Source organism: Canis lupus, chromosome 10 (assembly GCF_003254725.2).
Source record: "Canis lupus dingo isolate Sandy chromosome 10, ASM325472v2, whole genome shotgun sequence".
NCBI lineage: Eukaryota > Metazoa > Chordata > Mammalia > Carnivora > Canidae > Canis > Canis lupus.
In genome coordinates, this window is record NC_064252.1 from 29,264,469 (window position 1) to 29,288,557 (window position 24,089).

Consider the following 24,089-nt stretch of genomic DNA (forward strand, 5'->3'; position numbering starts at 1 on the left):
GATAAAAGCTTCTCAGAGATCTTCCCTCAGAGATCTTCTCAGAGATCTCAGAAGATCTTCTAGATCTTCTCTAGATCAGGGAAGATCTAGCCCCACCCTACACTCTGTATCCTCCTTCCCAGATTTATTTTTCTCCCTAACATCCATTACTTTATATTACACTGTATGATTTACTTTATTGTGTTTCTTATCTGCCTCTCCCACCATGAGAATATAAACCCCATGAAGGTAGGGTTGTGTTTTGTTCATTGTTTTACCCCAACTACTTAGAAAAGTGCCTCTCACATGGTAGGTATTCAGTGAGTATCTGGATGGGTGGGTGGGTAGATGGATGATTGAATGGATAGATGGACAGATGATTAGATAAGATGGATGGATGGATGGAAGGATGAGTAGATGAGTGGTGCATAGATGGACAGATGGATAGATGATATGGATGGATGAACAGATTGGGGTCTATGTAAGAGCAATACTGTGATTTATAAGATATATATATATATTCGGTCATTCATTCAGATGACCAAAATATACTTTTCATATATTTGGTCTTCATCTACAATTCCTGGCTCACAGCTCTCAAAAACCCTTGAAATTTCCTGACTAATAAGAGCAATGGGTACACCTTGTGTTATAATATTTGGTTTCTTGTCCTCAGTTCCTGAAAACACTTCAGAGACTTCAAGGCGGCATGAGTGACTTGTTCACAGCACGTGGTGAGTCCACCACAGCTGAGTTGACATTCACAAGGTGACTTTGGGAAATACCCAAGGATGGGGGCTGGTTATTAGGGGAACCAACCATGAACAGAGGGTTGGAACTTTCAGCCTTACCCCCTGATTTCCTGGGAAGGAAGAGAGGCTAAAGTTTGAATCAACCAATGGCCAAAGCCTCTATAATGAAACCTCCATAAAATCCCAAAAAGGAGAGGGTTCGGAGACCTTCCAGGTCAGGGAACCAGAACACTTCCATGTGCCACCATGCTGGGCCCCAAACTTCAGCAAGAACAGAAGCCTCTTTGTTCAGGTTCTTGCCCTATGTATGTGTTCATCTGGCTGCCGATTCATATTCTTTAATTTCCTTTTTAATAAGTCAGCAATCTTGTGAGTGAATGGGTTTTCTTGAGTTCTGTGAGCTACTGTAGCAAATTAATCAAATCCAAGAAGGGATTTGTGAGAGCCTCTGATTGAAAGCCAGTTAGTCAGAAGCACAGAGAACAACTTGGGGTTGTGACTGGCCTCTGAAGTGGAAGGTGTTCTCATGGGACTGAACCCTCACCTTGGAATGAGATGCCATCTCCCTAGTAGATAATGTCAGAATTGGACTGAATTCTTGGACCACTGCTGGTTACACAGAATTGCCTGTGGGTGTGTGGAGGCCTCCCCCAGTGCATACACATGTGGAACCGAACCCGAGTTCTATCCGGTGCACAGCACAGCCAGTCACTGAGACATGGATTATGCATCAAGGAAAGAGTTTATTCACGAGACAACTAAACAAGCCTCAGAACTGCTACCCAGAGGGTTGGAGGTTGGGCATGTGTAAGGACAAGGGGTCAGCATGTATGTTGAGTGAACTATGCTAACTGGATATAGGGAAATGCAGGTGGCTTCCTTTCTGAGCAAGCATATCTCTTCATGGGATACATGTTCAAGAATGTAAGCATGACGAATTCAGGGAGACCTCGGAGTGTGTCCTCACTCACAGGGATAACTTTTGTTCACTCCCGGTCCCTTCTGCACAGTTTCGAGAATCCTTCCTGGATTACTCCCATCTTAGCCACTCTGGTAGTTGGTCAACTTCTGCAAAACAGGGTCATAAGTCAGTTATGTTAGCCTAGGCTCTTCTTACAGTAGAACAGTCAAGCATTTGCCACCTTACTGTGTTGGTCACACACACATACACATCCATTGGAATTGGGTCCAAGAACCCAAAAGACTTAGACTTTCTGGGTCTCCAGCCATTGCTAACATCATGGGAACCAGTCTTCCCAGAAAACAGTTTCCTTCTCTTCCCACTATGGTTTCATTCAGTGGTGAGGAGGAGGCTGTGTTCATTCAAGTGATTTAAGAAACTAAATTAAGACCCAAAGACTAGCGGTTGGTCTTCCTTTGTAAAACAAATCTGTTATTTTGATGTCAATACTTATCATCTATTCTTTCCATTTCATAAAACAGTAGTGCGCCTAATAGAAAACTTGACAAGTATAGACAGGCGGAAAGAAGGAAAACATAACCACATCCCCTCCAGATAGAGGGGGCTGCCGGGGGCCTTACTCTGTCTCCCCCGCTTAGATACGAGGTGAACAAGTGTATATGGCACTTTTATCCTGCTTTTCTCACCAAAGTTGGCATAGATGTTTTCCATACTAATCCAATGACTGGCTCTTGGGAACACCTTTTTAATAGGTTAGGTACGTAACCTAAAGTTCTCTCAAGTGGAGGAACAGGTGTCTTTGACCAGTCTCCTAGCGCTGGACCATGTTAACCGTGTCCAGTTTGTCACAACTATAAATTCTGCAGCATGAAGGGATAACTTTCAGTAACATCCTTTCACAAATCTCTGACTCTTCTTTGCAGGGCTCTGGGGATGGAGGTCGAATCTGGGCATGAGAAATGGACTGCAGGCCAAAGACCCCTGAGTCTGGGCTGATGAGAGAAGGGGTAAGGGCAGAGGTGAAGGGGAGAAGGAGTTACAAATCAGAGTTTATTTTAAGATTTCATTTTCGGTAATGTCTACACCCAAAGAGGGGCTGGAATTTACAATCCCGAGATCAAGTCACATGCTATACCAACTGAGCCAGCTGGGTGCTCCAAGCACAGTTTATTTTAAAATAAAGAGGTTTAGGTGCAGCCCAGGTGGCTCAGCGGTTTAGCGCTACCTTCAGCCCAGGGCGTGATCCTGGAGACCCAGGATGGAGTCCCAGGTCGGGCTCCCTGCATGGAGCCTGCTTCTCCCTCTGCCTGTCTCTCTGTGTGTGTGTGTGTGTGTGTGTGTGTGTGTCTCTCATGAATAAAGAAATAAAATCTTTAAAAATAAATAAATAATTAATTTAAAAAAATCGGAAAAGAGGTATTCTAAATGTGGCCCAAGCTCAGCCTAAATTAGCATGAATATTTAGGCCTTCTTGGCCTCCAAGCCCATCTGTTCACACAGAAAATCCTGTCTCTCAGAAACTTCCTTCCCAACCCAAGCGTTTCTGGAGTCCCCAGGGATTGTCCTGGGCCCCTGCAGGTCTTCCTTCTATCATCATTCAATCGTTGCAAGCAGAAATCTCCCGACCCGGAGTTTTCGTAGTGGGAGACTTGTATTTTGCCTCTGCTAAACCGGGGTTCCCTGGAGGCAGCTAGACAAGGTCCAGCGGAAAGGAAAAAGGAGTAAGTTTACTCACTTCCGTGGCACCAACCATTGGGACCTTCCCGAAGGTTGGCCCCTGGGCGTCTAGACATGCAGGAGCTGGCATTGGTGGCATTTTTGCTTCCGGTGCCCCATCCTTGTGTGTCCCGTGCGCGGCCGGGCCTAGCGTGCTGCAGGGCACAGAGGTGCTCAGTGAGAGTCTGTGCATCTACCAGCTTCGCGAACGACCCCCCCCCCCCCCCGGGCTGCAAATGCACCAGCCGGGGTGCGCACAGGGCTCAGGGAGGTGAGTGGCAAAGACACAAGCCCAGGAACGCTTGGAGGCATCAGCTTCCCTCCCCGCAGTCTGCCCACCCCGCAGGTGTGAGAGCCTGGAGCGGCCCCTGCCATACCCCATTATCTTCGTGTCCTACCGTTTACCTCTCTTTCTCGTTAATGGCTTGTCTGGGTCTCTCTTGCTGGGTCCCCATGGCCGTTAGAACAGAGACTGTGTCTTCCCTCAAGCTGACCTGAGCTTGTACTCTGTGACAGGCAAGGGGGAAGGCAGGCCAGGCCCTTTAGGATATGAATCCTAGGGGATCCCTGGGTGGCTCAACGGTTTAGCGCCCTCCTTTGGCCCAGGGCGTGATCCTGGAGTCCCAGGATGGAGCTCTGCATCGGGCATGGAGCCTGCTTCTCCCTCTGCCTGTGTCTCTGCCTCTCTCTCTCCCTCTCTGTGTCTCTCGTGAATAAATAAATAAAATTCTTAAAAAAAAAAAAAAGGATATGAATCCTAGTGTTTCATAGTTTACCCCCAAATCTGCCCTCAGTCATTAAGAAGGGAGAATAGGTACCCAGACTAAAGGTTTAATAAATACCAATTTAATAGCAATACTCTTGCTAGAGTAAGAACCCCTCACGCCTTAAGCAGTGATTCCCAACCTCAACTGCACAATAGAATTAACAGGAGATCCTTTAAAACTCCCCAAAACCAGGCCATACCCCAGATCAATGAAATCCCAGTCCCTGGAGACACATAGGACCTGTCCACTCATCAGTAGTTGTTGAATTTTCCCAGGCAATTCCAACTTGCAGACAAGTTTGGAAATACTTGTTTAAGTCCTGGGTCCCTGGCATGATCCTCAGTTAATTAAAATCTGTCAAACGAACAAATGAATGAATGAATGAATGAATGAATGAATTTATGATTATGAGGGACGCCTTGGTGGCTCAGTGGTTGAGTGTCTGCCTTTGGCTCAGGGTGTGAGCCTGGAGTTCTGGGATCGAGTCCTGCATCGGGCTCCCTGCAGGGAGCCTGCTTCTCCCTCTGCCTGTGTCTCTGCCTTTCTCTCTGTGTCTCTCATGAGTAAATAAATAAAATCTTAAAAAAAAAAAAGAATTTATGATTATGAACCTTCACACCCTCAGCAAAGGCTGGTGTGTCCCTTTCCAGGATCCCAGGCAGTGGCCCTGCTACCCAGTCCTAATCCATACTTCCTGTAAAATTAAACAGGAGTTTTGAAATTCTCCTTATTTTTCCTGGGAGTGGTTTTCAGTTTCTACAGCTGCATATTTAATGTCCCTAAATAAGAGAGTCTAGAAATAGAAACTGTTTTTCAAATACACATCCTTTCCCAACTCATCTGAAACGTCACCTGTATCCTGGGATGCCGCCCTCGTGCCATTCGAGCCCCGTCTGTGGCCCCCCCTGCAGTGTGCCCAGCCCTGCTGGGTGCTGGGGCCACATCCCTGCCCTCCCAGTAGGTACACCGGACGGGAGGACAGACAGACAGTGATACCTACACGAAATGGGTGATTTCAGAAGAGTGCTGATCAGCACTTTGAGAGAGAAAGAAGGGATTCTGGAGAGAACAGGAGGGGCCTGGTTTAGCTGAGGGGTGTGGGGACTGTCCTCTCTGCATAAAGCTCTGATCATACATCTGCTGATGCATCTACCTATTCAGCGCCCCAGATGCTCCGGGGGACCGTGACCACATGGGCCCTGAGCACCCTTTCCTACCTCCTGACTCAGGAGCGGGCTCTTCAGCTGGCCCTGCCGCCAGATGATCAGCTCGTAGCGCTGGGTGAGCTGGTCCAGTTCCTGCTCCAGCGCCCCGGCAACGGCCCTCAGCTCCTCAGCAGTCTCGGCCTTTGCTCCCTCCTCCAGGTGCGTCCAGCTCTGCTGGAGGCTTCTCAAGTCCTGCATAAGGGAGAGGCCAGCCCCAGCAGCACCCAGCAGTCGGGCAACTTTGGTCATGGGCATAACCGAGGCTCCAACAGCTCTCTGCAGTCCTCCCGTCCTCCAGAAGGGGATATGGCCCATGGCCATGAATTTATTGACCTTGGCCATGAAGCCAGAGTTGGCTTTGGCCATCTGGTAGGCCCGAAGTTCCTTGAGGTTCTTGAAGGCTCTGACACACTTATCAATACACAACAAAGCAGCACTGATTTCAGAGCACCCCCTTTCTTCAGAGCTATCATGTACCGTCATGGCTGGAACAGGCACCAGTCTGCTGGCTCTGTCTCTGGCTGCCGAATTGCTGTTCCTTTCTAAGATACTCGTCAACGTGTTGGTGGCAACGGCTGCTACCCCCAGGCCCAGCCCAGCTGCTGAGAGCATCAGACTCCCCCCTACTGTCACGGGTGCCAGGGCAAAACCCAAGATGCTCATGACTCCAGAGACAGTGCCTGAGGAGCTGGCCACCAGGCTGGTCTTGGTGAGCATCTTATGCTTTGCATCAACTTGGTCTGCGAGAGCGTGGAGTTCTCTGATATTCTTTTTCAGCTTATTCTTCTGCAAGGGAAACCAGAAGAGAAATATTTTTTCCTCCTCTGATAGGTTTTCCAGCATGGATGCTTCCTTATTTTGCATCAGCTCTTCCATCAGCATATGGTACAGTATGTTGGCCTCATCCCTGTGGACAGTCCACATCATGTGATTATTTCTCCTCCTCTGGAATTATTTTTCCAACTCTCACCAGTAAGCTAAAAACTTCTAGGTCATCTGAGTTCTCTGACACATACAGGGAGCAGGGCCCTGAGAATTAAGGTACAATGTGGGAGCATCGTGAGAGAGGGTCCCTCTCTGTGGCCGGAACCCCTAGGTGACCGTGTGTCACACAGTTGAAGCAGTCCCTCTGCACGTCCAGACTGGCTTCCTAGTCTTTTCACCCATGGGCAGCTCTCCTCTGGCTGATATGGAGAGTAATGTGATGAATACAATAAGCCCTAAGAGCATTCCTGACTTTTATAATATTTTCTTAATGAATCTATATATATATGCACATACATATATAACTTATGAATATATAACAGCTTGTGAGATAAGAGTCCTAACAACCTATAGAGGAGATGGCTTGATTTTCCTTTTCTATGTTAAAAGGGGATCTGTTTGGGGGCGCCTGGGTGGCTCAGTGGTTGAGCATCTGCCTTCGGCTCAGGGCATGATCCCAAGGTCCTGGGATCGAGTCCCTCATCAGGCTCCCCTCGAGGAGCCCGCTTCTCCCTCTGCCTGTGTCTCTGCCTCTCTCTATGTGTCTAATAAATAAATGAATAAATAAATAAATAAATAAATAAATCTTTAAAAAACTTTTTAAAAAGGCAGGGGTGGATCCACCTGGAAATTGTGGTTGCTTCTGTGGAAAAGAGCTGGGGAGCGGGGAAAAGCTTTGAGGGAGATTTCCTTTTTACTGTTTGCCTCTCTGTTCCTTTGAGGTTTTGTATCATGGGTGTGTATTAGAATTAATTCAGAAAATTAACAAAAGTAACCTACACTTCCAAAGAAAAAGGAGGGAGACCCTCCAAGGGGACCCGAAATATGAAGTCTTCCATAGAGGAGGGCTCATTGTTTGCCAGTTGGTTTGACAGTTTTGTGTCATTTTGAAAACTGAAAGTGGATTTCTAACAAGAGTGGTCATGCTTAGACACAGCAGCTTCTACTCTTTTCACAGACAAGTGGGAGAAGCAGGTAGTCTTCAGAAGAACTGATGAAGAATGGAAAAATGTACAACTCAGAAAATTCCCCCCATTAACTCAAATGTCTCTTACATTTTGGAGAAAAGACCACCATCATTCCATTTTCCTGCGGAATCAGTTTGGTCTAGCTCCTGGAACAGCAGAGTTCCACAAGCACTATGTTTCAGAATCACTGCTGGATTGGGGGCTTCCCAAGTGGACACAAGTGGGCCATGCGGGACGCTGTAACCAGAGGCCGACAGCACAAAACAGAATCCCTGTTTTGTATGATTTGTATGACCCTTAGGTGTGTTCCGGTCTGTCCAACTTGAGTACCTACCGCAGACCAGGCACAGGCTCCAGGGATACTGGGCTTTGGCAAAGACGGCAGGGCTCATGGGAAAACCACACCAAGGCCAAGCAGCCCCAAGGCATCCAAAAAGGAATTGTTGACAATGGCTTGAGTCCTCTGCTCCCTGAGCAAGGCCATCAGCAGCCTCAGGTGGACCAGCCAACTGACCCCCGTCCAGGGAAGTGGCAGGAGGCCTCGGATATCCTTCCCTGTCACCACGTTGCTCTTTAACAAAGACTTACTTAGAGTTTTCTTTGGGACATCTCCATAACCCAAAAGTTCAGCCCACCTCCAACCCAAATCTTAGAGTTAGAAGCAGAAGGCTCCCCAGCTCATCTGGGCAGAGGTGGCGAAGAGGCGTCCAGGCCCCTGCCATAGCTGGGAGAGTGGCCAGACTGCTTTCACAGGAGCATCTCGACACATATCTGGGCTCTGAGAACGAATGCTGCATTGACCCGTGATGCTCCCTGCAGGTCCACCGAGAAGGCCAGTGGCCAGCTGCCACCTGTGCTCCGTCAGTGGGCCCAAGCCTCCGTCACTGGGCAGGCCGCTGGCCTCCCTGGGTGAGGGGACTCTCCTACGGGACGATCCAGTGTGTGATGGAAGCAGGGTAAGAGCACAGGACGCCAGCTTCCCAGAAGCCTCTAGTTGGCCTCACCTGCTGGTTGAGGTCACTATTGCCTCGAGAAAGGGAAAACCACCTTTCTGCCTCCCCCAGAGTGGGGAGACCGGCCGGGGTGCAGGCACAGTGGAAGCGGCCTAATCAATGGTGGTCCAAGTTGGGCTCAGCCACCAGCAGCCAAGGTGAGGGGCTTTGTTCTGAGCGATCCTGGGGATTACTGAGTGGGGCTCTGACGAGTGAAGAGGGGCGGATAAGGGGGGGGGGCTGGGCCTAGGTCAGAGGTGCGTGGAATGGACTGCTCCCGTCCTAAAAGAGTGGGCAACTTCAGTTTGCATGTCTCAGGAAGATTTTACCACCAAGAGCTTGGGGAAGGCCCTGCAGCTCATTTTGTAGGACTTACGGACACTTAGGCCTCTGCTAGGCCGGCTGCAGGCTCCATCCCAGCCCGTAGAAGGCTGCAGCCCGGCGCTACCAGAGACCCCAGATGCCCAGGTAGAGGCTGTGAAGAGGAGTCCCAGGAGTTTGGGTCTCAAGGCCTCAACGTTCTGGTGACATGAGCAAGGAGGGAGAAAAGGAAACCAATTCTGCTTCTAGGAATCCATCGGCCAAGAGGCCGGGGACCTCGGCACCTATTAATGTGCTTACCAAAGGTTTTAATCAAAGGTTTTAAATTTGCTTTCCTAAGAAAATGTTTTATGAGGATGTGTAAATCCTCCCCCCCACCCCATTTCCAATGGCAAAGGGCGGTACACGAGACAGCATGACCAGCTCTTCAGCCAACTTGGATGGAGCACATTTGCCCTACCAACTGGCAACAGCCTAGTAACAGAATCTGGGATATTAACAATCAGATTTCCTTCCCCCATTCAAATATCCTTGGAGTCAGGTCTGTGCCAGACGCTATTCTAGAGGCTGGGATTTGGGCCCCGAGCACATCTGCCCAAACTCCTGCCCTCACGTTCGCACGTTCTGGGGATTTCCCCGCCACATCACCGTTCTAGGATTACCTGTCCAGACCACTTCTCTGCACCAGCATCTCCCAAGCCTTTGCATCAAAGAGTATGTAGTGCATTTCTTCTCTAGTCATATTGTCCCGAAAATGTTTGATGATGGGCCACAAAAGTGGACTATCTAGTTATAACATTGGGGATAAAAAAAATCAAGGTTAGGATACATAAAAAATCTTAATGTCCGGAAAATTTCACATCCTTTTGGCCTAATGATTTTAACCAAACAATTGGTGAAACTGGTGACCTCTTAGGTTTCTAGTGGCAAAGCAGATTAGTGAAGGGCTTTTCAAATTGTGATATTACATGTTAAGTCACCAAGTCTTCCGATAATCATCCAATAACCCAATGACAATCACAAAGATGATCAAAGTCATGTTATTTTTATCACAATCTACAATCCTGGCAGGGTTGTCCAGTCTCTGCTTAAACCTCCGTAGCCATGAGTTCATTGGCTGGTTAGTTGTTTTAACCAGGTAGGTGAAAGGTGACAGAAAATGTCACTGTGAGACATGCTGCTTTGGGATATTGCTTATTTTGAGCTGAAGGCACTCGAAATACAGTAAATGCAGGGAGAGGCTTTCTATGAACTCCCCTCATCTGCCTAAAAACAGATCCTCCAAAAAGAGCTCAATTGTCACAGATCGCCACCCCTGGGAGTGTCAGCAGCCTCTTCTCCCAGGAGAGAAGGCTGGAAGTCAGCACCCAGACACACTCTGTCACAAACCATCATACCTCCTGCCTGTTCTTATTAGGGCCCATTGGTCTTTCCCAGAAAGCATTTACTCCCTCCTAAGAGACCTACCTCCTGCTCTCCTACCCCCTTTCCTATTAAATTGGTATTTAAGATTGAATTCTAAGCCACACCCGGGAATTACTCATTTGTCCCCTGGATCACTCCCACATGTACATGAGCTATACATGTTGATAAACTTCTGTTCGTTTTCGTCTTGTTAATCTTTTATTACAGGGCCTTGGGCTAAGAACTCAGAAGGGTAGAGGGAAGATGATTTTCCTCCCTCCACAGGCAGTGTGGCACCCTTATGCTTATTTAAAGACTCTTATGTTGAAGCTTTTCTTCTGGCTCAAAAATCACTTTAAATATATATTTCCTTTTTTTTTTTTTAAGATTTTTTATTTATTCATGAGAGACACAGAGAGGCAGAGACACAGGCAGAGGGAGAAGCAGGCTCCCTTCAGGGAGCCCGATGCGGGATCCCAGGGTGCTGGGATCACAACCTGAGCCGAAGGTGGACGCTCAACCACCGAGCCACCCAGTTGTCCCCAAATATATTTCCGTGTAATTTAACGAAGATTGCCCCCACTAGTACCATAACATAACTATCGATTTTGTTCATTTACTTCCCGTTATTTTCAAATGCATATTCTTTTCTACAGGTTTTTAATAACATGCCGTGTCTATATGTGTTATAGTTAAACTATACTGTTGTCCACACGGCTACTCCATGCTATTTCATGTGTACCTTCATGTTTATAGAAACGATCCCTTATTGTGGCACTTCGGGGGCTTCATATTTTTGTCATTCATATGAGTCCTTCCATGTATAATGCCACCAACCCCATCCGGTCCACTGTGGCGGCTCTGGCAGTAACAGGGCCGGTGATGGGCTCCTGTGTCCCCCTCTGCTTTCTGGGTGCAGGAGCTCCCCTGCAGGGGCCAGGAGCTATTTGTGTTTCTAGTTCAACTTTATAAAGGATGTTTCCTGCTGTCATAGTAAGTGTAGTATGTGTATATAGATATGGGTCATTGAGGAGGCTCAGGATAGATTCCTGATTAAATACAAGGACCTGCTACTTTCCTGCCCAGCAGCACCGGATGGCTTCCCAGCAGCTCTGTTTTCATTTTTCTTTGAAAAATGAAAGAATTGTTGCCTCTTTGCGTTTTGTATTCCCTTATTTCCTATGTACCTCAAATTGTTTTGGTGCTATTAGGAATAGTATCTTTCAATGTCGTGTTTCCTAACTCGCTTTGTTACTCTATATAGAAATATTATTCATGTTTAACACTCCTCTGTGCTTCAGAAGTTTTACTGATTATAATAGTTATTGAATGAATGTTTCATGAATACATAATGCGAGGTTGCTTTCTTATTTTTTCAATACTGATTTTTCTTATTTTGGTTCCATGCCTTGTTGGGTTAGCTTGAATTCTTCAATTATTTAATGGATCCCTGGGTGGTGCAGCGGTTTGGTGCCTGCCTTTGGCCCAGGGCGCAATCCTGGAGACCCGGGATCGAATCCCACATTGGGCTCCCAGTGCATGGGGCCTGCTTCTCTCTCTGCCTCTCTCTCTCTCTGTGTGACTATCATAAATAAGTAAAAATTAAAATAAATGTTTTTATGTAATTTAATGTATTTAATGTTATGAAACTGGCTCTAGTATTTCACCGTTGCCAGCTGTTTTACAAAAACTGCTCTTCATCATGTTAAAGTTTATGTTTTATTTCTATATTTAAATATTTTTAGTAGGGTTATTTTCAGACTCTAAGGAGATGATCATAATTTCTTTACTATTTATCCCATGAATATAGTGTATTGCATGCACAAATTTCCATATATCGAATTGTCCTTATATTCCGTGAAAACCCCAACTTGCTCGTTGCAGATCTCTGTAACTATGCTACAGATGTATATTCCCTACTGCATTCAATATGTTCATCTTAGGGTCATAAATATTGAGTTATAGTTTTCTTTTCATGTAATCAAGGCTTATTATTAGTGTTATATTCATTCATTTCATAGGATACACTCAATACATACTGCACTTTCTGTTTCTGAGGCAATTCATATGATGTGAGAATTGCTTGTTTTCTGGAAGCTTAAAAGAACTTGTAGATTTTCTTATGTTTGCCACATCTTCATGGGATGCTTTTGATTTTTTATTTTATTTTATTTTTAAGATTTTATTTATTTATTCATGATAGTCACAGAGAAAGAGAGAGAGAGGAAGAGACACAGGCAGAGGGAGAAGCAGGCTCCATGCAGGGAGCCCGACGCGGGACTTGATCCCGGGTCCCCAGGATCGTGCCCTGGGCCAAAGGCAGGCACCAAACCGCTGCGCCACCCAGGGATCCCCTGCTTTTGATTTTTAAAGGTTTTTAATGTGATTAGTAAATGTCTCCTCCCTGTGCCTGAAACCTGGCCCCATCCTCCACCCACACCACTTCTTTTTTGAAGATTTAGGGGTAATAACAAAATCCTTGATATTTCAACTTTGGTTCTCATTTTCCAAAAGCAAATTTTTCTTATGTTCTTTGAAAAGATGTTTCACAGAGGAAGAACTACAAATGGTCAATAAATATATGAAGAGATGCTTAACATCATTAGCAGCCTCCAAAAATTCACATCTAGACCACAGCAAGATAACAATCTCGTTGACCACTTAGGCGAAAGTTAAAAGAATGAAAGCATCCCTGGGGCACCTGGGTGGTACAGTCGGTTAAGCATCTGACTTGGCTTTGGCTCATGATCTTAAGGTTGTGGGATCAAGCCCCGTGTAGGACTCCACATTCAGCACAGAGTCCACTTGAGTTTCTCTTGCTCTCTGCCCCTCCCCCACTCTCTCTCCCCTCTCTCTCATTCTCAAATAAATTAATCTTAAAAAAAAAGAAAAGAATAAAAGCATCCCATGTTGCTGAGAGAGAGGGGAATATGTATTCTGAGGCACTTATTTGGAGCAGGGAGCAATGCTTGGAAGGCTGATTTGGAGTATCTCAAAACATGAAGTGCATATGCTGAAGCTCACATCCCACACAAACACAATGGCTTCTGTACACAGAGAAGCGTGTGTAAGGCCTTCACCAGTTCCTTGAGGTGATCAAGAGAAATGGAAACAGTCTGAAATACCATGTAGGGTATTGGTGTTTACATTAAAACACACTGGTATAAAAGAAAGACTTACAGACAGGAAAAAGAGCAAAGCAATCTATGCGAACTGACCTGGAAAGAGACACAGGATTTGTTATGTAAAAAAATAAATAAATAAAAAGTCATAGAACATGATCTCCATTTTCAAAAAAATTATACGTGGTCTAGGACTAGGGGAAAATTCTGGGAGGAGGTATACCCCGGGGTGAGCCGGCTTAGCCTCGGGGAGAGAGGCTGAGGTTGGGGGGAGGGAAGACCTACACCTGTACTTTTCAATCATCCGTTTTACTGATTTGTTACAGAAACCATGAGCTCCATTCACAATGAAAACCAGTAAAATAAAAACACCTTCATAACGAGACATCTTTAGTCCTCACCCCCTGGTCACGACAAACTCTCCAGCTAAATAGTAAGCCCTCTAGCGCCCCTCCCTCCTGCTTGTGCTCTGTCTCTCAAACAAAATCTTTTTATTTTTCTGTTTTTATTTTTATTTATTTTTTATTTTATTTATTTATCTGACAGAAAAAGGGAGAGCACAAGCAGGGAAAGCAGCAAGCAAAAGGTCAGGGAGAAGCAGGCTGAGCAAGGAACCCAGTGTGGGGCTCGATCCCAGGACACTGAGATCACAACCTGAGCTGAAGGCAGACGCTTCAGAGGCTGTACCACCCAGGAGCCCCTAAATAAAACTTTTTAAAAAATTGAAATAAAACAGAACTGTTGCTGACTATCTTCCCAGTTCTGGCCTAAAATAGCTCTTGGGGAGATGAGTTACCTCGTTTTGTGGGAGAAAGTGAGAGGGAGTGAACAGGACCAAGGCCCGGTAGTGCTGGGTCTCCTTGAGATGGGCCCATGTCTTTCCAGTTTTAGTAAGCATCTCTGAGACTTTGTGATTTATGCCTTTAGGATTAGAGGTAAGTCTCATTAATCATCATATTCTATATTCCATATCATTTCTTTTTTTTTTTTAAAGATTTTATTCATTTATTCATGAAAGACATAGAGAGAGAGGCAGAGACACAGGCAGAGGGAGAAGCAGGCTCAATGCAGGGATCCTGACATGGAACTTGATCCCAGGACTCCAGGATCACGCTCTGGGCCGAAGGCAGGTGCTAAACCATTGAGCCACCCAGGGATTCCCTCCATATCATTTCTGTAGTTAGAAATGTACCTTCTTGCGGGAGAGCTCAGAATGTCACACTACCTGGGAGGAAGTAGCAACTCTTCTCCCAAAGAGGGCCTCCTCTGATTGACTTAGATTCCCCAACACTGAGGGGCCACGGCTGTGGCCACCTCCATTCAAGGATCCCACACAAATGCACGAGCCCTCTCTCTCTCAGCTTCCTGTCTCTACCCCCCAAGAGTGATGTACTGGCCTATCCGTGTTGCCCCCTTCTTCTCTCATTGGTTGGGCACTTCCAATTCACCAGCCAGAGGCCAGGGTGCTCCTGAGATCTGGGTTTGAGTTTACAGGGAGAGAGGCTCTCTTGGGTTAAACCACATAATGAAATCTACATTGCCAGAGAATTCTGCTCTGGAGATTCAAGCCCAAGCCAGAGAATGACAGGTGCTGTTCTGCTTTCCCATTGCCATGGTCTCTTGTGCTAATATCTCTTTCAAGGATCACTGATTGATGGGTGTGGCTGGACTGAGGCCCAGTGCAGGCATGTCTGGGTTCCTGAACACACAAGGTGACCTCCAAACTCACCACAAAAGCCTACCAGTTGAGAGTTGCAAGGGATCAGTGGGGCCCATGCAGACATTGCATCTCAATCTGAATCTATACTCTGATTTGAGGTTCATAAAATATGGTCCCTGTAGCTAAGGGGCCCTGGATGGGATGTCTCAAATCATGAGAGGGGTATGAGCTGGATCTTGTGGGAAAGAGAGTGGAAATGAGGCCTTAGACCCTCACCTTCTCTTTAGGAACTGGGATCACTCATATTGAGGGCCCCAAGTCACTTGCCAATCTCAAGCATGTCTCATTATAAGTTGAGACTGTGCTGTGAGCAGAAGAATCTACTGAGGGAAGGGCAATGTTGCCTGGGCAGATTCCAGGGGATGCTGTAGTCAGGATGCTCTGATGGCTCCTTGGCACTTCTTTCTCTACAGATGACAAAGGGTCCTGAGCTAGAAGTGATGCAGCTTTACCTCATAAAGAAAAAAAACAGACCCCACAGTCATTCAGAGGGGCAATAGCCAGAGATGGCACCTAGGGAGTCAGACCTAGGAATTTGTAAACATATGGCATCCATGGAAGATGGTGAGCCAAGAAGCAGGGAGAGAGACAAGGATGGAACCATGGGAGCCTCTAAAACTCAGGGGAAGTTGCCCAAAAGGTGGAAGTAGAGGGAGGGATCCAGAAGTTTCTTTTCTGTCTCCATTATCCTGCGGTGGTGCTGGACTTCTGGATAAATGGATGATGAATGGATCAAGTTGTCAGCTTCTCTTGGCAATTATTCAAAAGCAACAAGGAAAGGATACAGACATCATCTATTAGAAACTATGGAAAATACTCCCTACTCAGCGGGGAGTCTACTTCTCCTTCTGCCTGTCCCCCTGCTCGTGCTCTCTCTCTCTCTCAAATAAATTTTTAAAAATCTTTAAAAAAAGAAACTATGAAAAATAGGTAATATTTTTCCTATTTTTCTAAAGGATGCCAAAGCCAGAAAAATAAGTAGGACTTTGGCAGGAAAAGGAGAGATGATGCCAATAATTGTGAAAGAAGAAGAAAGAAAGAAAGGAAGAAAGAAAGAAAGAAGAAAGAAAGAGAAAGAAAAAAGAAAGAAGAAAGAAAGAAAGAAGAAAGAAAGAAAGAAAGAAAGAAAGAAAGAAAGAAAGAAGAAAGAAAGAAAGAAAGAAAGAAAGAAAGAAAGAAAGAAAGAAAGAAAGGAGTCCCTTTTCAAGGTGAAGGGCATTCCCAAAGTGCAGAAATAAAATCCCTCTTTAAAATAGTGAGAATATGGGCAGCCCAAGTGGCTTGGTGGTTTAGCACCGCCTTGGGCTCAGGGCGTGATCCCGGGGTCCGGGGATCAAGTCCCACATCGGGCTCCCTGTGTGGAGCCTGCTGCTCCCTCTGCCTGTGTCTCTGCCTCTCTCTGTGTCTCTCATGAATAAATAAATAAAATGTTAAAACATAAAATAAAATAATGAGAATAAAGTGTACAAGTTGGCACCAAATTCGAATGGATCCAAGAATCAATGGACTAAATGAAGTAACACAGTGAGACCAGCCGTATCTGTAGGAAGCAGTTTGTCCTCTAAATGGAGAGGAGAAGAGAGTCTGCATCGTGAAGTTTGAAAACTACCTGATTCCACTGTCTGCGGGAGACAGAAACAGGAACTTATGTAGAATGCCCACATCAGAAAGAACTGTTTCCCTGGCATGGAACAGTCCTATCCTCTTCCTTATCTGAGTCTCCCATAAACAGCTGTTCCATGAAAACAGGCAACCAAAACAAGGTCTACACACAAAAAAATTATTAACTCAACAACAAAAAACAATCAGCCTCCCATGGGCAAAGGACTTGAGTAGCTGTCACTCCAGAGGAGACATACAAATAGTCAAGAAGCCCATGAAAAGATGCTCAAGTCACTTATCATCAGGGAAATGCAAATCAAAATCACAATGAGATACCATCTCATGCCTGTTAAGATACAGATTATTAAAAACAAAACCAGAAAAACAGAAAACAAGTGTTAGCAAGATTGTAGAGAAATCAAAACACTCGTGCACTGCTAGTGGGAATGTAAAATGGTGCAGCCAACGGCTCGTCAGATACCCAAAAGATTAAAAACAGAATTACCATATGGAATTACTAGCAATTCCACTTTTAGGTATATATGCAAAAGAACTGAAAGCAGGGACTCCAGCAGACATTTGTACTGGCATGTTCATAGTGGCACCAGTCACAATGGCCAAAAGGGTAGAAACAGCCCAAATGTCCACCGATGGATGACTGGATAAACAAAACATATGGGATATGGAATAGACATGCAGAATGTATACAATGAAATATTACCCAGCCTTCAGAAAGACCGTGAAGTTCTGACATGTGCTGCAACATGGATGAACCTTGAAGACATCAGGCTCAGTGACAGAAGCCAGACACAAAAGACAAATATTATATGATTCCGTTGGTATGTGGTTGCGAGAGAAGTCAAATTCATAAAGATGGGAGGTAGAAGAGTGGTTGCTGGGACCTGAGGGGCGAAAGGGACGTCGGTGCCTAATGGGCACAGAGCTTCCCTTTGGGAAGATGAGAAAGTTCTGGAGATGGCGGCCGAACACTGTGAATGTACTCAATACTGCTGAGCTGTACATCTAAGAAATGATGAAAATGGTCTATTTTATGTGACATATTTTACCACAATAAGAAAAATATGTTCAAGGGCAAATTGGAAACTGTAAAAACAAAAGCAGAAACAAATGGCAGATAAAGAACACTCTCCAGAAAGGTGTTGCCCAAAAGATGATGAGGATTGTGAACAATTAAAAAGGGGAAAAAAAAAAGAAGGCGCCTGGGTGGTTCAGTCAGTTGAGTGTCCAACTCTTTGTTTTAGCTCAGGTCGTGATCTCAGGGTCCTGGGACCGAGCCCCACATCCTTCCTGCTCACTGGGGAGCTTGCTTCTCCCTCTCCCTCTGTCCCTCCCCTGCTCGTGCTCTCTCTAAAATAAAGGATAAAATCTTTTTAAAAAATGCAATAAAGGCAAAACTCCAACTTCTGCTAATTGGAATTCCCAGAGAAGACTAAAAACCATGAAAAGAACAAATATTTGAAGTTAAATTGCAGGGGGCACCCAGCTGGTTCAGTCAGCAGAGCGTGCAACTCTTGATCTCGGTCGGGGTCGCGAGTTAGAGCCCCACACTGGGTCTGGAGACGACTTAAAAATAAAACCTTTAAAAAATAATAGTTACAATTCAAGAAATCATTCTGGACATAAAGGAGTACGCAAAGTTGTCAGACTCAAATAGAACAAAGGGACCCCTGGGCCACCAAGCATGTGGGCTTCAGCCTTTCCATAACAGCCCTCAGGCCTAGAGCCACGGAGCGGCGCCTGCAAGCTGTTGGTGACGATCGTGAGTGTGTCTGTGTGGGACAGTTTTGCAATGTCTATGTTCTGGTTACATATACATATGTTTTGGCATGTTATCCCTTCTTAGGAGCCCAGAGAGAAACATTTTGATTCATAATATCTTAGGTTTACTTCTTAGAGTCTACCCAGAAACTGATAAACTGTCTATCTTTTTAGCCTTTTATTCAAAACCTACATACATACACGTTTTACTTGTAAGAAATGCAGACGCTTCAGATGCTTAGAATAAACATCAGAAAGAGAACATGCGGCATCAGGGGGGCTCAGTGGTTGAGTGTCTGCCTTCGGCTCCAGGCATGATCCTGGGGTCCTGGGATCGAGTCCCACATTGGGCTCCCCTCGAGGAGCCTGCTTCTCCCTCTGCCTGTGTCTCTGCCTCTCTCTATGTGTCTCTCATGAATAAATAAATAAAATCTTTGGGGAATAAAAAGAGAGAGAACACAATCCCTCTTGATGCTGCCACCCATGATAATCACCATGCAAACCAGTATCTTGACTAATGGAGTGTTTCACACAGGCCTTCCCATGCATTTTCTCCCATGTGGCCTCAAGCAATATTTGTAAGGCAGGTGTGTTTTTGTTTCTCACATTTTACAGCCCAGGGAGGTATATAGTTCAGTCTGGTGAAGTACTTACTCAGGCTTGTCTCGCTGTGTGCAGAGCAGAAGAGTCCAGGTTCGTCATCTCCAAGGTTAGTCTGCTCTGAGCCTCGATGCGGGGTCCCCATAACTTCTAGGACCTTCTCTCTAACTTTGCAATTGTAGGCAGATGAGATGAGGCACCTTTGAACCGGGTTTCCAAGGGTCCCAGGGAACGGCTGACTCCTGTCCGCTGTGCCACCTGCGTAGCTGACAAAGAGCTCAGTGACTACGTAGCCATGTATCACACCAGGCTGGGAGGTGCATAACTATTTTGGCTCTCTCCTCAGGAAAACACACACACACACACACACACACACACACACACACAAACCCCTGTTATGTGAACACCTCAAAGGAATGAGTGTATTTACCCTGGAGCAGAACCGGGACTGTGGCACTTCCCAGCCTTGAGCGTGTACCCACATCCCCATGACTCAGTTTCCCTCATCTCAGACAGGGCATGGAGCTCTGCCTTTCTAACCAAAGTCCCAGGGAGCGCTGAGGCTGCCTGGCGTGAGACCACACTCTGGTCCTGTGGTTCTCAAGTCCAAGTTCCAGCTCTTTCCTGTGGCTCCAGGCCCAGTCGGCCTCACCCTATTTCCTGCCTCCACCTCTGTGTTTATCACTGCACAGTCTCCCGATCAACAAAAGGCCCATATGCAGAAAATACAGAGAATGCCGATAAATTAAAAAGAAAGTGACACAGGGGGGCGTCTGGGGGCTTCCACGGAAGGAGTGTGCCCTGCGTGGGGCACTGGGCTGCCACGTGTCCCCAGATGTGGAATCCACGTGGCACATCCTCCTCCATCATCACTGTCAGCTCTCCGTCACTACCCTGGGACCGGCCAGTTTCCCTGGTCTCTCCTCCTCCTCGGGCAGAGGGCCTCTCTCTCTGCAACACTGCGCCTGGCAAAGTAAGGAGCAGCTTTACTCCTTCATCTACTGACTCTCAGGCCTGGGCTGTCCCTAAGCTCCCACTGCATAAACGGGCCGGACTTGGCCTCTGTTGGCCCGGCTTGTTTATTTCTCCACCACAGGCTGAGATCTGTTAGCTCCAAAGCCCACTGGCAGCAAACTCGAATTTTTACACATCCAGTGATTTTTAAAATAGCCCAGACAAGCAGATTTTTCACCATTTAGGGCCTGCCTACCTCGTATGCCCTGTGAAGCCTTGCCAAACAGCTGTGATCTATTGGCAACACGGGACCTTGCTGTTATAAGACCCCCAAGCAGCTGCAGATGCCCCCCCAACCCACCCCCTGGGGGTCCCCTTGTCCTCCTTTCCTCCCACGTGGGGCCTACCCCCTTGCCATGAGCCTCCATAGAACAAATATTTAAAGTCATTTAATAAAATCTAAATAAAAACTCATATTCAGGGCACTTGGGTGGCTCAGTGGTTAGGCTCAGGTCATGATCTCAGGGTCCTGGGATCGAGCCCCACATTGGACTCCCTGCTCCATGGGGAGCCTGCTTCTCCCTCTGCCTCCACCTGCCACTCCTCTGCTTACACTCTCTCTCTGTCAAATAAATAAATTAAAATCTTAAAAAAAAATCTTGTATTAAGCTAGAAATACAAGGAATAACTATCACTAAATATATCCGAAACCAACAGCAAAATCACACTTTTCACATAAGACATAAAAGCGTAAAACATCTGAAGAATATTTTTCATAATGTTGGATTCATAAAGGCCATTCCTAGCATGGCATGAGCTCTAGGTACCTGGAAGGAAAATACTTGACTATGTCAGATTTTAAGCACTAGTCAAGTTCAACGACAAATGAGTTTCTGAAGAATACGTTTGTAGCACATTTCATTCCTGGCTGCTAACAACTTCAGTGGACGCCACCCAGTTTAATCAGGAAAGCAACATAGAGAAGAATACGAACCATCTCAGGACTAAAGAGAAGGACATCAGTCAGGAGTACCCCAGGACCTGGGACAACAGTCCCAGGATCACCTGAGGAGTGGGCTGGCCAGAAGGCCTCACACTGTGCTGGGATCTTACCTGCTGGTGGCTCTGGATGCCCAGTGGAGCTGGTGCTGTTATCCTCAGAACACCTTCTGGATGGATCTTACAATCAGAAGTCTAGTGCCGGTGCATCAGTTTGGTGGACTCTGCATGAAGAGAGGCTGGGAAAGAGTGTCTGATGTCTGCGGCGTGAGGCAATCTCTCCAACCGAAGTGTGTTCATGCAGGGAACTCCCCCAAATAGAGGCAAAGTGTCTAAGAGGCAAAAAGAATAACAAATGTCCACTATGGCCAAATCCTTTGGCTGCCCAGTGTCAACACAAAACACACACACACACACACACACACACCCCTTTAAGTAAACAAATTCACATAAAAAATGTTAGATGCTTTTCTTTTATATGCTGCTCTTATCCTTTATACAAAGATTCTCTCTTTTCTTTTAAAGATTTTATTTATTTGACAGAGAAAGAGAGAACACAGACGGGGAGAGCAGCAGAGGGAGAGGGAGAAGTGACTCACCGCTGAGCAGGGAGCCCAATTCGGGGCTTAATCCCGGGGTCCCGGGACCATGACCTGAGCCCAAGGCAAGTGCTCATCCAACTGAGCCCTATAAATTCCCTCTTTTCACAAGGTGATCAAGACTCATGGGTTACTGCATCCAGCTCCAAACCAGCTTCCAATTCCAACCCAGCGTAGAGCACCCGTCTCCACTCTGGCTTCTGGGGCTGAGAAGTGAGGGTGTGGTTCCAGTGCTCGGTGGCCAAAAGTTATACAAATATCTACCAGGGTCAGTTTCAGTTTCCTTTCCTCCACCCTGTTCCTCCCCCCCCCCCCCCATTTCCTTCTCTCTCTCCCCCTTCCTTTCTCCACAGGGTGGTTGCCACTTTCTCTTAGAGATATCAGAGAACTCTGTCCTGCTCAAGACAAGAAAACAAAACACAAAATATCTCAACACAAAATATCTCCACAAACAAACAAAAAAGCCCTGCTCTGCTCTGGTCTCATTCACTTGCCTTTCTCATCCTTAGGAATTAAGAAAAAAGGAAATCTCCAAATCTGCTGTGCTTTGTCCCACCATTGGGTCTGCCTCTATTTGGGGGAGTTCCCTGCATGAACACACTTCGGTTGGAGATTTGGTCTGGCTTCTGGGGGTGGGAGGGATGGCCAACAGCCTCTCTCTAGTTTCCTGCTTGCTTTTTGGTGGATCCCGTCACCAGTGATGAATCACTGTGAGGGGCTGTGGGAAGAGTCCATTTTTTTTAAAGATTTGTTTATGTATTTATTTGAGAGAGAGAGAGAGAGAGAGAGCATGCAAGTCATGAGAGGGGCAGAGGGAGAGAGAGAATCTCTAGCTGACTCCCCAGTGAGTGTGGAGCCTGATGCAAGGGCTTGATTCCATGACCTGGAGATCATGACCTGAGCTGTAATCAAGAGTCAGATGCTCAACCGACAGAGCCACCCAGGCTCTTGGGAAGAGTCCGTTTTTGTTTTCCTTAAGTCCTCATTTTGAAAAGATGTTTTCACAGAATATCAAATCCTAGGTTGACAGTTCTTCTCTCTCAGCACCCTGAAGTCCTCATCCTAATAATAGCAATGTTCAATAAATACTTCATCTGCTCTATATGGCTTGGCCCCCCACAGCTGAATGGACCATATGATTGGTCCGGGCCAAGGAAATGTGAGCTGAAAATACACAGATCACCTCTAGATAAGAGCAGTGGATAGCCCAGGAGTGAGTTTCCAGCTGTGGCAACAATTTTCACTCTTTGCAGATGATATGACATGATATGATATGATATGATATGATATGATATGATAGCCCATCAGCATATCACAACATGATATAGACATATATGTAGAAACTCCAAAAGAACGAACGGGTAAACCAGGAAAATTAATAATGAATCGAGTAAAGTTACTGGATATAAGGTCAGTATGCAGAAAACAGTTGCAACTCTTTATACTAAGAAATAAACAATAATGGATGAAGTAGACAATTTACAATAACGTCTGAACGCACCAGATACCTAAGGAGATAGGCAGCGAAAATGTTGCGACCTCAACACTGAAATCACAAAGCACTGCTGAATTAAATGAAACACCTAAATAAATGGGGAGATACCAGGATTTAAATAGTCAATATTGTTAAGAAGTTCATTCTTTCTAGGTTGATCTGTAGATTCAGGGGCACCTGTGTGGCTCAGCCCGTTAAGTGTCCAAGTCTTGGTTTCAGCTCAGATCGTGATCTCATGGACCGTGAGACTGAGCCCCACGTTGGACTCCATGCTCATCGAGGAGTCTGCGTGAAGACTCTTTCCCTCTGCCCTCTCCCCACTCCCACACACATGTTCTCTCTCTCTTCCAGATAGACAAATACATCTTAAAAAAAAAAAAAACAAAAACCCAAACTGATCTATAGATCTAATGCAATCCTAAAAAAATCCCAGCAGGTGTTTTGTTGAACTGGACAAGCTAACTCTAAAATTTACATGGAAATGCAAAGGCCCTAGAACAATAAAGATCATCTTGAAAAAAAAGGACGAGCTGGAAGACTTGCAATCCCGACATCACAGTTTGTTGTGAAGCAACAGTGGGGTAATGCACAAGGCTAGACAAATAGACCAAAGGAACAAAACAGAAAATCCAGGAAGAGGGGTGCCTGGGTGGCTCAGCAGTTGAGGGTCTGCTTTCAGCTCAGGGCGTGATCCCAGGATCCCGGGTTTGAGTCCTGCATCGGGCTCTCCGCGAGGAGCCTGCTTCTCCCTCTGCCTGTGTCTCTGCCTCTCTCTCTCTCTCTCTCTCTGTGTCTCTCATGAATAAATAAATAAAATCTTTAAAAAGTCATCCACATGAATCATACAGCATCCAGTCTTTCCTACTCAGAGGTACATCTGCGAGGTGGCATGTAGCCAAAGTTCATTATTTTTCACCTCGGTGATTATTATTCCATTATATGAATACATCACCATGCCTTTATCCATTCTAATGGACACGTTTGGGGCTGTTGTAGATAAGGCTGTCATGCACATCTTTGCTGACATGTGCCTTGGTAGACCTATTTACTTAGATATCTATTCAGTAGAAACCTTGCTGGTTCAGGCTACGTGCATGTTTACTTTTATTAATATGACTGAACAATTTTCCAAAGTGATGGTGCCAATGGTCTTTCCCGTCGGTAATGAGTTAGTATTCCAGGTGCTTCACACCCTTGTCATCTCTTGAG

At 45.9% G+C, this 24,089-nt stretch overlaps 1 protein-coding gene across 6 annotated transcripts; it reads right to left on the reverse strand.

The window, feature by feature from the left end:
- Window positions 1-1,454: 1,454 nt before the first annotated feature.
- On the reverse strand, window positions 1,455-21,878 carry APOL5 (apolipoprotein L5). Of its 6 annotated transcripts, none has more exons than XM_025461221.3 (7): window positions 21,386-21,878; window positions 20,901-21,118; window positions 18,888-19,091; window positions 9,269-9,392; window positions 5,354-6,248; window positions 3,389-3,524; window positions 1,455-1,799 (listed from the first exon to the last, which is right to left on the reverse strand). In XM_025461221.3, exons 3-7 carry the CDS (start codon window positions 18,976-18,978, stop codon window positions 1,762-1,764), a joined length of 1,284 nt encoding a protein of 427 aa, XP_025317006.1. In that variant the 5' UTR covers window positions 18,979-19,091; window positions 20,901-21,118; window positions 21,386-21,878; the 3' UTR covers window positions 1,455-1,761. The 6 variants fall into 6 exon arrangements, with proteins under 6 accessions (XP_025317006.1, XP_025317000.1, XP_048971790.1 ...); XM_025461215.3 differs by having other exon boundaries at window positions 18,888-19,099; window positions 21,386-21,632; XM_049115833.1 differs by lacking the exon at window positions 3,389-3,524.
- Window positions 21,879-24,089: the final 2,211 nt, after the last annotated feature.